We start from the raw sequence: 16,194 nt of genomic DNA, 5'->3' as shown, positions 1-16,194 counted from the left end.
TAAGATTTAGGAACATAAAAACATTCATTACTGCCTTTCACATAACTTCCTAAATTTTCAGCTGAATATCACAATTTATGTGGACGTAATTTGTTGCGAAAAAATGTTGGTAAAGTAGGAATCGGATAAATATTACATGGTCTCAATCTAAAACAGTATCTACCTTACGAAAACAAAAATAAACACGCAAAGTTATCAAAGAGGCATTCCGAACTGGTGAAGGATTCATAGTCGTAATTACTGTAAAATTAATTAGTAGCATACATTCTCTTTCCATATGTGGAACGTCAGAGGTTTGATTAGGAGCAGTAATTAATTTTTTCAAGCAAAGTGGTAAAGCCGAATCACAGAATATAGTAAACAACTCTCAGAGTTGGGAGCAACATTTTTTAATGATATTATACTCTGTATGGTTTGTTATCGATGAATTTTTTTTTAATTCTGAAAATATACCACTGTTTTCCACGAGACAGTTTAAATCCAATCCACTCCACATCACAGCAATCCAAACCAATTTATAATATTACTTATTTATTGCTGTGTGCTTTTTCGTACGCATGCGTATATGCCATTCTCCTTTCACAAAATTCGTCAATGCCAAGAAAACGGGAAATATCGCAAACAAAAAAGCTTACCTTGTCTTGTGGGATCCATACTGTTAGGCATCATCGGCTGACCGGGTGGCTGAAATTTACAAATGAAATTAGACATTTTTGATCCAGGTTTGAAGATTTCAACTTTTGTTTTATTTGATATCGCTATATTTTCTTACCCCATTGAAATCATTTCCCATTTGAGCCAAACGGACTCCCCCAGGTCGTGGCCCCGCAGGAAACCGTGGTCCCATGTACTGAAAAAAATTCTTTATCACAGCCTTGCTCAAGTATTACAACCTTTTAAAAACTATATCACTTGTCATAAACCGGTATGTATAAATTTCTGTTAGTAAAAGCCACAAAGTTATTAACAATGACAAAGATCAGACAGATTAGACATTGTAAGCATCGATCAAACATTTTATAAAATCTGATTGACGATTAACAACATTTTGTTCGGCAAATGTCAAGATATAAAACAACAAATCTTTCTCCAAAAAGCACTGGCGAACAAACTTTCGAATATAATGTTATTTACAAGACAGTTTTGGACAGAACAAAGGTAAATTCACAATTGATTGTTTATGATTGATGAAAAAGGAAGATTGAGAAGTGAGAAAAGATGCACGGGGTACCAAAATGCCAATATCTAACAGTCTAATCTTACCTGATTGTTTAGTTGTTTTCTTCGGTTTAAGATTTAAGCCAGTGTATTGTTTTCTTAGATGTAAATATCGATTTATCTTACCTTTACCATCGACGCCACTCGACCCCGGATTAACACAACTGATTCGTGTCAAATGCAGTGGCTTGAGATTAAAATGAGGAAAAAAGATACACAAAAATGTTGTGTGTTCTTGGAAATTGAATAGGTTTTTAATATTTGTCGTATTTTGATTCAGCACAAATCGGTTCGGCAATTGAGAAGAAAAATTAGGAACACTTAAGTATTTGGAAATTGAAATATTTAAATTCAAATCATCGAAATGTTTGGAATGTATTATACATTAATAAAAGGGCTAATGATATTCTTGTAATGCACATTTATTATTAAAAACTATATTTGCAACTGCCTAAAATAAATAAAGAAAATTTTACAATTTAAATTTCGAGCCACAACGAAACGATTTTTAAATTGCAGGATGTTCTTATGTATATTAATAAATATTGTAAAACATATTTTTTAAACAAAATGTATATCAATGATATTTTCAATTTAAACATTTCTGAAAGCAATCAAATTTTTAAATTCTATAGTATACAATGAGCTAACTTTCAAGTTTAATGTGCATAATAAGCCCTTTTCCGAGTTTCATACGAACATTTTAAATTTTACGCCATGACCACGAATTTCCGACGCGAATTTAAAATTACAGAATATTATTATTTGATTTTATAGATATCGCATAGCATTTTTTTAAACAAAATACACGTTAGTCGTATGTTTTTAACCTCCAGTTTACGTGAGGCAGTAATTACTTTTTAAATTTATATTCAAAGATTCCGAGTAACAGCCCGCTTACCGAATCCAGAAGCATCCACATTTCAACGCTATATACGTAAATATACAATATATATGCATTTGAAGGCCTCTCACACTTGAAAAGCTTTACAATCCTAACCCATCAACTTTTTTTCTAGTGATACTTTCAGGAATGCATTTTTGAAAATATTTCCCATTTTACAGTTTTTCATAGTTTTGAATTTTGCATGTAGAGTTCTGATTAATTGGTGGACAATAGTTGAATAAAAAACTGGAAAAGTAAAGTAAATTTTACATTTATGCACAATTTCTCCCAAGTTATTTATATGGGAAACTTCAAAGGCCTTGGATAGTGGATAAATATTAACCGATTTGGCTTGAATTTAGAGTACTTTCTATTTCCGGACATTTAAATAAATCCCGCGAGAGGGAGTAAGGAAATTTAAACAAATAAAATAAAACCATCCTAATATCAGATTGTCTACCCGACTGATTTTTAAATCCTTATCTTTTCCAGGTCACTTTTTTTAGTTTCCCGGTTAAGATATTATACTTTTTTTTCATTTCCCTGTCCTAATTCAGAATTTTAATTCTCTTGTAAAATTCTCCGATTCTTGTCAGATATCCAAAATTCCCTGTTCGAAATATTAATTACAGTGTTTACATTTTTTTCTTTAAAATTTAAGTCTTTTACTCTTTGGTTACAAAAACATATACTTACAATTTCAGATAAATACTTATTTTCAAGTCTGAATGTACACCGGATTTCAAGATTTCAAAATAAAAAAATAAAAATTGCGACCATCACTTATATCATCGTCGTTATCGATAAAGTAGTCTTTTTCTTCGTTATATTTCGTAATTGGACAAATTGAGAGTAAAAATATACATCCGCTTATTGGGAAATTAGTTTTTATTTTGGAAAAACTCTTTAATTTAAGAGTAAAATGATATATTTATTATTAATTACTAAGATGGAACAAAAAGAAAGTTTTGTCCCATGTATTTGGTGCCATTGTCTTCCAATCAGCACTTGACGGAGTGAATTTAGCTGGAGATGCAGTGAAAATTCCTAATAGGTTCTTATTCAAAAATTAAAAAAAAAAAAATTGTTGGATGACCCTATTTATCAAAACTGAATAAAAATTCCGGTCATTTCCCGGTAAGGCAGACAATCTGAATAATGCATATTGATACCGATAAGTGAAAGCCGAAGGGACGAAGAAGCGAGATCGAGTGAACGACTTAATGCGATCGATGGTGCGTGTGATGATTTTGGAACGAGTGACAAGTGATAAATGATTCTTAATGAGTGAGAGTGTAGGTGTTGAATGAGGCTTACCTGAGTGGACATCATCTGCGAGTGTGGGGGCGGGGGTGGCTGGGGGTGCTGGGGGGATGGCTGTGATGAGGGGTGTGTGGGCGGAGATGGTCGCATTGTCGAGTTGTTCTGCAACAAGCAACGCAAACGACAGACATATAGCAACACTGCGATCCAGGCAACAGCTATAGACTAGAAGGCTTTCTTTCATTGGGGCAAAAGTGTTAAATACCATATAGGAAAGAATTCAAGTTGAGAATACGAATTTCAAAAGGTCAACTCGACACAAAAGTTAACAAAGTTCTCTCCAATTTCCCAAAGATTCCCAGTATTATTTACATTTTGCCAATTACTATTTAGTACACGAGAAAATTATCGACTGGAGGATCTTTAGTGCCAACTTTAAGGTAAAAATCGCCTTTCACACCATAATTCCCAAATGAGGACAAGACTTTCGTTTCAGGACTGAACAAAGTGACCACAGAATTACCCCTTTACCATATTACTCGACTATTGTCTATCACTTTCAAATTAATTAGTAATAAACAAAACAAAAAATTAGAATAGGAAAGAATTAAACCCTTAGAGAAGTAAAATTCAGATTACTTATTAGGTATTCTAGTCTACTATCTAAGCAGGCTTCGTTGGTGCGGTTGCATTTTCAAGTTAATCCCCAGCTGACAAGTTCTGATTCAGAAAAAAATTATCAGTCTTTCAAATTTGTAAATATAGACCAGTATTTTTCATTAAGGTGGACCTTATTACTTATTATTTTCTTATAAAATCGTAATTTTATAACTATTTATTTTCTATATTTATATTTTATAACTTTCTCAAATTTTAATAAAATGTAATGCCCTTATTATAGAGAGTGGCAGCGTTTAACAGACTAAGTAAGGGACGAGTGTAACATTCAAAATAGCGGCGATCACAATTTTCGCAAAAAGGGGTATAGTTTTACATTTCCCAAAGAAATTACTCGGAACTTGGTCAAAATTTGTTAGTAAAGCAATTTTATCAGTAGGACTAAACTATTGACGCATAAATGTTACAATTCTGAAAAATAAAAAAAGTTGCTGTAAAGAGCTCGATATTTAACAAATGTCAAGAAAGAATCCAAAAATTTGGCTTTTTCAAGAATTGTGTCAGCTACCATTCTTGTTTTTAATTGTGTGTATTTCATTTCGCATCTTTATTTCTTGTAGCCATTTTGAATTGTACACACGACCATTTTTTAGTTTATTAAAAGCTACCAATGCCTAGATCAGCGTTAGAATTCATTTAAATTTCAGAAAGTTATCTCAAGTAAAAGCTTTTGCTCAATTTTCCCCGTATGAATTACATGGGAAAATTCAAGACTCCTGCAAGCCCTCCAAATATTATTTGATTGTGCTAAAATAGAAGCGCATCTTTTCATGCAACTTCATAAAACTAGGGGTGGAAGCCTAGCATTTTAAATATTTGAAATTAAGGACCACCCTTGTTCAACTTCAAATTATAAGAATTTAAGCATTATTAAATGAGAGGCAATTGAAATGAAACAATTGTAAAAATATACTTTTCTTTACACATAGATGCAAAACCCTGATTTAGCTAATTTACAGACATAGCAAATAGTTTATTTTTTATCGTGCACAAAGGCTTTGAGCAAAATCCCCAGCATCGGTGAGCAAAATTCATTCACGAGTGAGCAAAATATTCTCCATGGTTACCAAAACACTTTGCTCACCACTTTTAGTAATAGTGCCACCTATCTTTGAAAATGGTTAATATGTTTACATCATGTTTGGGTCAGTCAAGTTATATTCGATGCCTGTAATCGGTAGACAATCTCCGGTTTTGCATTATAATTCGTAAAGAAAAATATTGTTCGATGCAGGAGGATCCACAGGCGGTTTCTCACTGGCAGTGAGCTAATCGCCCATTTGGCCTCTCGAATCAAAACATACTATTACAATGGATTGACTTTTTGTTTTGTTGACTAGAACATATCAGCAGAGGTTTAAACATTTTATGAACCTTCTTTCGTGTTTATACTAAATTGTTGGGACTAAGTCTATTCTAACATCTAGGTTTTGACTTATTAAACTTTTTAGCAGAACTTTTACACCCGAAACAGTAACAGGTACACGTAGGCACATATAGGAGTTAGATACATAGCAGATGTAGAAAATAAGTACATAAATACAGAGTAGACAAGCATGACGAAGAATATTCGATTTTATACAGTCAAATTTTTGTACAAAGATGAGACGAATCGTATATATGTATATTCTGGAATATGTTAATTTTATAGTTTGGATAATTGTCTTTCTTTATAAAATTTCAGCAATTTACTTCAAAATTTTAATTGCCAATGAAATACCCTTTTTGCAATTTTTCCGATGATCTGAGAAACTTTTAGTCACTCCTCTACTAATGTCCTCCTTATGCATAAAAGAGTCTCTCTTAATATGTGCATTTTTTCCTTTCATAAAAAAGACTCAATGGAGCATACTACATCGCTATCCTCTATTAAACATTATTTTAAAATAATAATTTCATACTTCGAATTTAGTTCTCGTGGATAATCATTTGATTTGTAGGTTTGTAAAATGAGAGAATTAATTAAACAAATAAAAGAAATGGTGAAGAAATTTAAAAGTAAATATTAAAAATGGCGATAATGTATATTTTTTAAGACAACAAAAATTGATGCAGTTAAAATTTTTTTTAATTATGATGTTACTTGATTCGAAATTGAACCAACCGAAATTTTAAGTATTGTTCAACTCTAAACATTTATAATTGAAAGGTTTCTAGAAAAAAGCGTTTGAAGACTTCGAAATCAAATTAATGAATAATTTAAAAATCAGTCGTTCAAAAATCCTAAATTACAATTTAAAAGTATTTTGAATATATTTGGAATATACCGGAATACAAGTGTATTATTCCTGTGAAATACAATAAATTATAATTTAAAGTAGAAAGTGTTCATATGAAATTTAAAAATATCTAATTAAAATTGAATGGACAAATTTTGTACTAGTTTCAATTGAATGTGCTCAAAATGAAACAATATTTCAATTTGGGAAACTCATGGTTTCAACTTGAAACGTCAGTTTTTTGTTGTTAATTTTACGCATGGCACGTAATATTGACCATTTCTGCGATCATCTCTTGGTCTACAAGCCTACGAAGCAGTTTGTAATTTACCGTTTTCGATTATTATCAATCATTCACCTACTCAAGCACAACAGACGATTAAAAAAAAAGACTTGGAAATATAAACTTTGATAAAAATTTTGAATACAAATTATGTCAATTAATATGAATATATATATACGTATGTAAAACTGTTGTAGAAACGCGTGCATCAAAAGAGTTGAGAAAGGCATATTATGAATGCACATATGATGCAAATGCATGTAGATAATAATATGGTATAATGGTTTAGCAGCTACTGTTTATGCATAATGCACAATACTTGGAAAAGTGAATCGACCATGACTTTTTATGTCTGAGCCGCAAACTGCCCAAAAATAATTTAAAAAATTCAAGTCAACCTTTACGTTTTCTAAGTTGATATAAAGTTTCAGAATTCACTTTTACAAACGTGTAAAATGGACAAGAACAAATGGAGTATGCAAAATGCTTTGAATGAAATTATGAATTTCGATTTAGTAAGTAAAACAAAAATGATATAAATGAAATGGAAGGAAGCTTACTGGAAAGAATCCAGGAGGCATTGGACCACCAGGCATGCCATCGTTGGGTGGCATCTGCCCAAGTGGAGACGGCGCTGGTCCAGCATTCTGCAATTTTTTTTTTTATTATGCACTGACCGTAGAAAAACAAATGTTACAACACATACACTCTTTTACATTTACGTCCCTTTTCATTTTCAAATTTGCAGTTTTATATTGTACAACAGTACAAAATTTATTTTTGATTTACAAGAACTTGAAGTTTTAATAAAAAAGTTGAAAAAATTGCAATACTATTTTTGGTAACAAAAATATTTTGGTGAAATATATGAAACATATAATCATAAAGTTTCTATGTAATTTCCTCAAAATATTTATTTATTTAATTCTTACTGATTTTCCAACAGATAAGACGTTTTTAAATTTTTCCAACTTTTTTATTCCAACTTCAAGTTCTTGCAATTCGAAAAGAAATTTTTTACAACTTATACTCGTAAGCTGTTGTGATACAATAAAAATAGCTTCAAAATGAGTTCTAGAACATTTAAAAGGGTTGATTATTTCGGAAAAGATTGAAAATGTAAGAAAACATTGAAATTTACACTGTTTTTGCAATATCTACATAAAAATTAGACAAATTGGCTTCACCCTGGGGCTTATTTTATAAAGAATTTTGAAAAAATCAACCTTTTAAAGACACATTTTTTAGCTCTGGTATAATTAAAATTAAGAGAATTTATTTAGTCATAAAAAAGAGGTGGCCTAAAACTTTTGCAGGGCAGTTTACTATTTAAAAATAAGTGTACTCAAGCTAAAAGTTTGAAAACTAAAAGTTGAAATCGTCGTTTGAATCTTTTTTAAAAGAGTTGATAATATAAATAAACTTCCAATGAAATATCAAAATCAATAAAGAAAATGATGAAAGTTTCGAAAGCCAGATTTACATAAATTTTTTCAATTTACACTACACTATCTACGTTTATTCGATTAGAAATTTAAACCTGCAGAAAAGTTCATTCGATTAAACTACATAATTTTCAAAATTCTTTTTTTTTATATAAACTAATTTTACTGTAGTTCAGTTCCAAGCTAATAGTTGAATTTTCAGATACAAAAGTTTTTTTTTGTTTTCTAACATAATAATTTTCAACCAAAAATAGAGTAAATTTTGAACAAAAATTTTATTTTTATTTTAAATAAAAAGCAGTTGTATGCGACCAAGAGAGAAGAAAAGAAAATATTAACAAAATTGTTGAATTTTCTAGAAAACTGTTGAAGCTTCAAAACAAAAATATAAATTTTCGAACAATAGTTGAAATTTTCTACAAAAATAGTTCAATTTTCAACCTAAATAGGCAAATTTTTTACAAAACAGTTGAATTTTTAACAATTAGCTTGACTCTGTAACCAAAATAAAAAAAGAGTCGAAAAGGGAAATATATGATAATATCTTAAATAAACGTTGAACTTCATTTCGGACTGTTTAGTCTATTTAAGTCCATTTTCGTTTAGATCTTAGGAATAGACTACCACAATATTTTAGTTTCAAATATTTACACGAATGAAAATAATAGTGAGCAGAAGAAGAGAATATTAATATTTAGGAAAATGATATTAATACTTAGAGTTATTAATAATTAATATTAATAAATTGAGATTGTTAATCTGACACTCAATTATTCTGTATCACACAGTATGTAAGATCGCAAAAGTCGCGTGCATCAGTTACTTACATGGGCAATCCCATTAACTCCATAACCACTGTTCACGAATCCCTGGAGGAAACAAAAAAATATTTTTAGTTAAATTGAGGTATCATTTGATAAAAAATAGTATTCGTTACGAAAAAAACAATTATTATCCTTTTCAATTGAAGGATATTTTTAATTGTTCGGAATTAAATATAAATGTACGGTAAAATTTGAACTATACGAACATAGTCGTGGAAAGCTTTGGCTTCACTGCTGTGTTCACATGAATCTCGACGCTCGGGAGCTGCGCAGTACAAATCCCAGAAGACACTGAAATTAAAATTGATAGGTTTAGGAAAAAATATATTGAATGTGAAGTCGACGAATTTTTTAGAAATTTAACTTACCACCACCAAGAATGTAGAAATCCTGGAGGTTCGCCTAACGTTATGTTTTTCTCCCATCGTATCTGTAAAATATTACATTGAATACAAATGAGAGAATTGAAAGGAAATATAAAAATTCTAAAATAAAAAAAATCGAATTGTAAATCTAAGAAGGAAAGAATTTAGAATAAAGGGTTTAATTTTTATAATTAATCCAATAAGTCATTCGTGAGGACACGTGAGCATTATATCAAGTTTAAAAGAAGGAAGTTACCTCTGATAAGAATGTTTGTGCTGCCTTCTGAGCGCCTACGTGAAGTAGATATTCATAGACATATAAAGCTAATCTGGAAACAGAAAAAAATTGTGCTGGATTATAAAATATGTATTACACACAATATACTTTACAAAGATCGAAATGTGTAATGCCAGATGAGCATTTTAATCGCTAGAAATAGTTTTATATTGTTTTTGATAACAGTTTTTTTCTTTTTCAATTTTTCACGGCTTTGGGGGCGCTCCATAAACCACGTGGACAGTTTAGGGGGTGGGGATGGCAAAATTCCACGCCTGTCCACGAGGGGGCGGGGGGGGGGGGGCTAGAATCCACGTGGGCACTCGTTCCCCTAAATCCGTGAAAAATATACTGAAATCAGACAATATATACTCGAGGTACACTAGAATTTCTTATATTGCGCTTTGAAGACCAATAATATCTTATATTTTCATAACATACGTTCACGTTAACTTTGGGAAATTAAATAAAAGATTTTTCAAATTCCCAGACATTTTCATTTTAATTTCTTATTTTCTCCAAACCATTCAAGCCGTTCAGAAATCCAATCTTGCAATATTTAAAATTTAGTATCATTATAAATTGAATTAAACAAGTTTAAATTAAATTTACCGAATTAAGTATTCTTGAAACTTATTTAAAGTGCCTCTTACAGAGATCTTGGGAAAAATAAAATGTCTACTTTCACAAAAAAACACACACACACACACACTTATATATATTTGCCAATTTTATGTTGCATTTCTCCTTTCATAATTAAGTGTTTCTCCGAGTTCTATGTAGACTAAACCATTTCTGGTGGGCAGCTTATTTTTCTTTTCTGCAAATTTAATTTTAACATTATAAATGAAAAACAGGCCTTCCCATTTGAAACGCACAGGATTGAGTTCCCTATAAAATAAACATAACAAATAGACAAACAATATAATTGTTGTTTTTTTGTGCGTCAAAATAGTCTATTTATCTTAAAACAAATTACCTCAATTTAGTGAATTTTAAACTATTTAGAAATTTCTCGAGATTTAAAAAAAAAGACAGTAAATATTTTAAGAGTCTGAAAATAAAATTTGAATGTCTAAATTATAACAAAAACTATCCAAGATTAAAAAAAAATTGCATTCTTTAAAATGAATCCGGTCATTCCTTTATTAAAATATCTGAGCTAATAAAATAATTTTTTTAAACCGTAATCCCGAAAAATATTACTGAATGGATCCCAAGAAATTATAAATTTCTACATGAACCTAGAAATGGGAATATTTCATATAATCCCGATTGACCAATTTTTAAATCATTAATAAAGTTTTTTGATGATTTACTGTTAAGAATTATTATTTATTTCGTTTAACTTGGCGGTTAAAATAAATTATTTGAGTTTTCAGTGCATACGTACAATACATATTTTTATAAAAAAAGTGATTTTTAATGTGGCAGAAAAGCAGGATATTTACGTGTTACCTGCAAAAGTTTCAAACGGAAGCCATAAAAACACAAAACATGAGTGCATATTAAGTTAAAAGTGATCTCATCAATAATAAAATGAGACAAAATACAACACGGCTGATAAAGAGTTTTTTTTTCTATTTTACACACATAGATGCTTCAACTGATATCGTTTCAAAAATAATAGTTCTAAATAATTATGTCACCATATTCACGATTCCGAGTTAAATGGAAAATTAGAAGGAATTTCAAAAAATCTTGAGTAGTTGCAAAATATTTTCGTTAACTTCAAAGGATTATAAAGAATTTACAAAAATTGCAGAGAATTCAAACGATTGGATTTACTAAAAATGGTGATTTAAGGGGGTGTTACAGAATTTTTTTTTCAAACAATCGATTTTCCGAAAAGAGTGATTATTGATTAATATTTAACCCTTTTTTAAACAATTTATTGTAAGAAAAAAGTTGAAAAATTGTCAAATCCGCCATTTTTTATTATTTTTTTCGGATTTTAATTTCTGCGGTCCCGACCATAACTACAACTCACCTCTTTAATAATATTGCGAATTTTTTTATTTCAGCAGCTTAGAAATGGAGATATCTACGATGGAATTAAAATTAAAAAAATAATTTCTAATAGTATTTGATGTCAATATGTATGTGTAAAAAGTTTGAATCAATAAAATAATTATTAATGTGAAAAAGAAATCCTTACAGAAACATCAAAGTTCCTGTAATAACCATTTAAACATTTCAAGATTTACCCGTTTGTTTCAGTAAAAACTACAAACACCATACGACTGATAGTTTACGAGAAAATGGACGACAAATATTAAAAATCACAGTTGCAATTCTACACTTTTTACAAACATTTTCTTCTTAAAAAAAAAATATTTTAAATAAGACATTAATATAGCCATAGAGGGTGTAGTTTTGAAAGATCTACAACTTTTATTTAAAGCTTTTGTGTAAATTGTTAGTATTTACTGAAATAAATAGAAAAACATGCAACTTTGTACAAAACATTTGTGTTGCTATACAAGAAAAAACAATAATTTAATAAAGTAGAACATTAATCTTGAGTTTTGGCGCCGTGACAGAATCAAAAATCTGTCACTGAAACATCGTACCGGTTTTAAATGACAACAGCACGCGGTTTTTCAAACGTACACCCATCCAAGCATTAACCGCGCCTACGCTCCTTAACTTTGACGATCCGACAAAAATAGGAATTTCAACATAAAAATGAAAGAACACAAAATGATTGAATAGGTACTTTTGTGCCCTTAAGAGTGAACGAAACGTACCATAATAAATCAATATAAATGAGTCATTTTCATGATAAATAAGTTTATATCCAACATTTAAAATCCCTCAAGAAGCTGCCCTTTCCTATAATTTTCTATTCGAGTAAACGAAATTGCAGGCAGAAACGTCTTTGGATCCGGTAAATGTTTTGAAATAATAAGAATCGAACGAGTACTGTTAGCCTGTTTCAACAATTCCGGATCTGTGCTTGCCCTGACAGGGGTGCTCAGTCAGAAAGACATGTCACGTCACGTGTAGTAGATAAAATGACTGACAAGGAGTACTGACAGTTAAAGCAAACAACGAAGTAGTCGGTGCGAACCACGAGAAAGCGGGTTATCTACAACTCAGGTGAAACGGCAATAGTAGCCCGCAATTCAGGAGAGCCGGTGAGTGTATCATAAAATAAGCGAACAGATGAGGTCGCGTGGCACACTTGGATCGAATTGAAAGGGAGCACGTCGAAAATTTCCGTCCTGCTTACTTTACTCCTCTATTTCTGCTCCGGCTCTCTTTCTCTCTCAGTGACTAGAAGATTCCATCTCAGTGGAAAATACTTCAAAATGGTTATAATTGCTCCGAATTGATCAGTATGAGAATCAAAATAACACCTGGTCCAAAATGATTCAGAATGCTCAATTTTTCAGAAGAAACCCTGTTTATTTTACAGAGACAATTGTTGCTTTTGCTTTACAAATTAAGTTTATTCTACAACGAGAAAAGTTACCATATGTCATTGTTCAAGAATCAACAATGCTCTTATTAGAGAACAAATTCATGTATTATTTTACATAAAATTAACCGAATCATTCTAGTAAGATAGCCACCGTCATGTCCAAGTCACAACGTGCCACGGTCGTAGAATCAACAATGGCCATTGGCCAATGCTCCAATTTAAACAACAATCTCCCAACTCCAGAAAAAAGTTGAAAAAAGGAAAAATACTCACTTTTCCCTGGCCTGAGCGTCCGAGGGCACGGTCGACCCTTTTCCCTTGGCGTACATCACGATGGCTTGGCAATCCTCGCGACGTAAACACACGAACGTGTCGGCTCGTTTTCAGTAATGTCCGACAAGGACGTGGAGTGGGGACGCAGGCGAAGGCGTCTCGGGAAAAAACACACGCGCCCGGTTTTTTGCACTCGCGTCACTCGTACGTCGTCACACCCGGTGCTTTGAATCTACAAGTTCAGATTTGAAGCACCGCATGGCCCCGGACTCCGGGTTCTAGAAACGCGCGTCGTCATAGCTCGACGACGGCGATTTTTCCCAGGAGATGAGAGGATCCTCCGGTATCCGGATCCTGGAAAACCTGCCCGTTTCAAGTCCTCCAGATCTTAATATTTATTTTCCCCGTTCCAGGACTCTTCTATTTTTAACTTCTCTAGCTGGCGTATTATTGGTCTAACTTTTTCCAATACCAGGTCCCTGAGTGTCGCCGCCCGCGCGTCTTTCTTTCACGTTCCGAAATTGCACACAGCACTCGGTCACTTCACTCTCTTCACCTGGACAACTCGGCCCACCGGGACACGCTTCATCCCCTCCAGGAGCAGTTTACTTCTGCAATCTGCACACCGCGATTCCCGAATCCTCGATTACCTACGTCCAGTCAACGTCGTGACGCCTGTCGTGTCCTGTTGTGCCTTCTCTCTTTCTACACCTCTTCAAATGTATAGGGTCACTCACACTGACAACCACCAAGGATCCACACCTCCACATTGAAAATCAACCTATGAGAATGAGTGTACGGTGTACGCGAACTCCGGTTCTCGACGAGGCAGCGGACACTTCCACTCGTCGAGCGTAGACACGCATCAGGGCTGTAGCGAGTTAAAACTTTTCCGAAAACTTTCAAATAATCTTTTAGAAAAGGAATATGAAAATGTCCTCTGGAGGTCCTTTAATGAAGGAGATTTCATTCGCAATCGCAAAAATAATTGTTTAAGACAGGCAATAATTAAGTAAATTAGGGGGGTTCTCCCTAGCGTGATGAAAATGGGATTGCCCCGTTAGTAGTACGCCACTGGCACGCACACACTATGAGGTGTGATGCGCGCGCAGAGCAATTTCTGATCCCAGTGTCGTACTTAGATTAGGTTTAGATCGAGACTCGGGGAAAAAATCGAAGTCTTCCTTGCTAACATTAATTCATCTTGAAGCAATTTTTGCAAGAAATGTTCCTTGAAGAATAGTTATTGAGTACAAAATTAGTAATAACGAAGCTTTTTGTTTCCTTTTGTTGGTAGAAGTTCTAGGGTACTGGCAATTACGGGGTTCAAATGTAAATTGTAGTATGGGAAAGTGTTTAACTCAGGTAGGGACAGCTTTCTTAATATTATTGTTGTTTTAAGATTCTCATGTACACCTTCTGCCGAAAGAAATCGTTAAACTGAGCAAGTTGTTACTTACCTCATAATTTCAGAGGAATCTGTAATTATAGGCATTTTACCTTATTATAAGAAACTTGTTGATTCTTGACATTTTGACTCCCTTCTACGTTTTCTGAAAATGTTAATTTTATATATTTATATTGCCTTTTTGAGAATGTATGACAGTTCGAAAGATTGAAGTGAGAGAAATCGTGTCGTGTGAAAAACGTTTAAACTCACATTATTCGATACCATATTTCTCAAATGATAGAAATTCTTGGACGCATTATTTATTTATAAGCAGTACACTGTTATTTAATACAATTCAAGAAGTTTTATCATTTAGCATGGACGCGAACCCTGTAAGTCTGAAAAACGATAAATGTCGATAACAGAAATCTTGATCAAGTAAGAATATAAAAAAAGTACTAGCCCTCAAAACTAAAAAATTTTTGGGAATATAACCAACAATTTTCCAAGTAAAATTACCTATTTGTGAGGAAAAAAATTATTTTCCCATAAAATTGTAAATTTTTCAATTTTTCAGGAAGAATTGTCGTTTTTAAAGATATTTATTCCATTAGGTATGGTAATTTTCCAAACAACTTTGGCCTAGGGGATTATAAAAGCCCATGATGTTTTGGTAATTTTATCAGTATAAAGTGGGTAATAACCCGAAATGTAATAGGGAATGTTTCCTCAATCGTTGATAGTTTTCCTGTTAAAATAAGTAACAATATGTTCTCAAAATTTCTCGGAAGAAACGTTTATTTAGGTAAAAGGTAATAGCTATAAAGAATAGATGGAATGATCTACATTACAAGGGCCAATTATGTAATGTTTTCACTTACATTTCCACTTTTCGAAAATTCACTTTGATTGTTGTTTTTACTTCCTGTGACAATTGGCATTTTAAAAAATAGATAACCGACTTGAATTTCAAAGAGTGGAAATAAACATGAAAAAGTTACGTAATCGCCTTTCCCTGTCATCTGATACTATTTTTAGCATCGGTACTGACCGTAATTGTTGAAATATTTAGGGAATTTTTGTTTACTAACTGCAATTAAACATAAAATATTGCTATTTAAATAATATAGTATTAAATTAGAATTATTATTACATTGAACTAATGAAGAAATGGTACATTGAATTTTGTGTATTTCAAGTATTAAAATGTCTTAAACCATGCTTGTATTTTTGTAGGTCAGTTGGAGGCATTTTCTGTAATACCCTGAAAATCAATAGGAAATTTACCGAAATCTTTTAGAGAATTTTCCCGAAATTATTTTCGGGAAAGTCCCCTACACACTTTAAAATTTACCAAAATCGTATTGGAATTTTACTAAAGTTATTTTGGGGGAAATTTTGTTTGGAAATTGGTTCAATCTTGCAACAATTTTTCGATGCATTCCGGCAGCAATATCATAAAAAAAATTGTATTGCTTTAATCATAGTATAATTCACAGATATTTGAAACTGTAAATTCCAGAGAATTATTAAAATACACTAAACTCTCACTTTCAGTCAAGTATCGGGGATTGCCTTCAAATAACTTTGGACTGATTTCGGGGGGATCGAAACGTAAACAGTGAGGGCCGCCTGAGTCGTTGCCA

General features: G+C 32.1%; 2 protein-coding genes across 7 annotated transcripts in view; one reads left to right on the top strand and one right to left on the bottom strand.

Moving 5' to 3' along the window:
* Positions 1-13,965, bottom strand: part of LOC117171408 (single-stranded DNA-binding protein 3) — a 38,889-nt gene extending 24,924 nt beyond the window's left edge. The window contains exons 1-9 of one of the 4 annotated variants that reach the window (XM_033358694.1): positions 13,159-13,965; positions 9,438-9,510; positions 9,185-9,246; positions 9,023-9,107; positions 8,820-8,861; positions 7,108-7,194; positions 3,422-3,529; positions 773-850; positions 636-684 (exon numbers count right to left, since the gene is read on the bottom strand). In XM_033358694.1, coding sequence (XP_033214585.1) covers positions 636-684; positions 773-850; positions 3,422-3,529; positions 7,108-7,194; positions 8,820-8,861; positions 9,023-9,107; positions 9,185-9,246; positions 9,438-9,510; positions 13,159-13,214 — 640 coding nt within the window. In that variant the 5' untranslated portion in view covers positions 13,215-13,965. The remainder of the gene's footprint in view (positions 1-635; positions 685-772; positions 851-3,421; positions 3,530-7,107; positions 7,195-8,819; positions 8,862-9,022; positions 9,108-9,184; positions 9,247-9,437; positions 9,511-13,158) is intronic. The other 3 variants (XM_033358692.1, XM_033358693.1, XM_033358695.1) reach the window with 3 other exon arrangements.
* LOC117171409 (ubiquitin-like-conjugating enzyme ATG10) overlaps positions 2,048-16,194 on the top strand; it is a 32,397-nt gene continuing 18,250 nt past the window's right edge. The window contains exon 1 of one of the 3 annotated variants that reach the window (XM_033358699.1): positions 2,048-2,155. Coding sequence is in view for 1 of the 3 variants with exons in the window: in XM_033358697.1 (XP_033214588.1) it covers positions 14,503-14,523 (21 nt within the window). In the remaining 2 variants the exon portion in view is untranslated. Of the gene's footprint in view, positions 2,156-12,484; positions 12,599-14,322; positions 14,524-16,194 lie in introns of those variants that run through there. The other 2 variants (XM_033358698.1, XM_033358697.1) reach the window with 2 other exon arrangements.

Source organism: Belonocnema kinseyi, chromosome 4, assembly GCF_010883055.1.
Source record: "Belonocnema kinseyi isolate 2016_QV_RU_SX_M_011 chromosome 4, B_treatae_v1, whole genome shotgun sequence".
Taxonomy (NCBI): domain Eukaryota; kingdom Metazoa; phylum Arthropoda; class Insecta; order Hymenoptera; family Cynipidae; genus Belonocnema; species Belonocnema kinseyi.
This window is presented reverse-complemented; position numbering and strand designations above follow the sequence as displayed.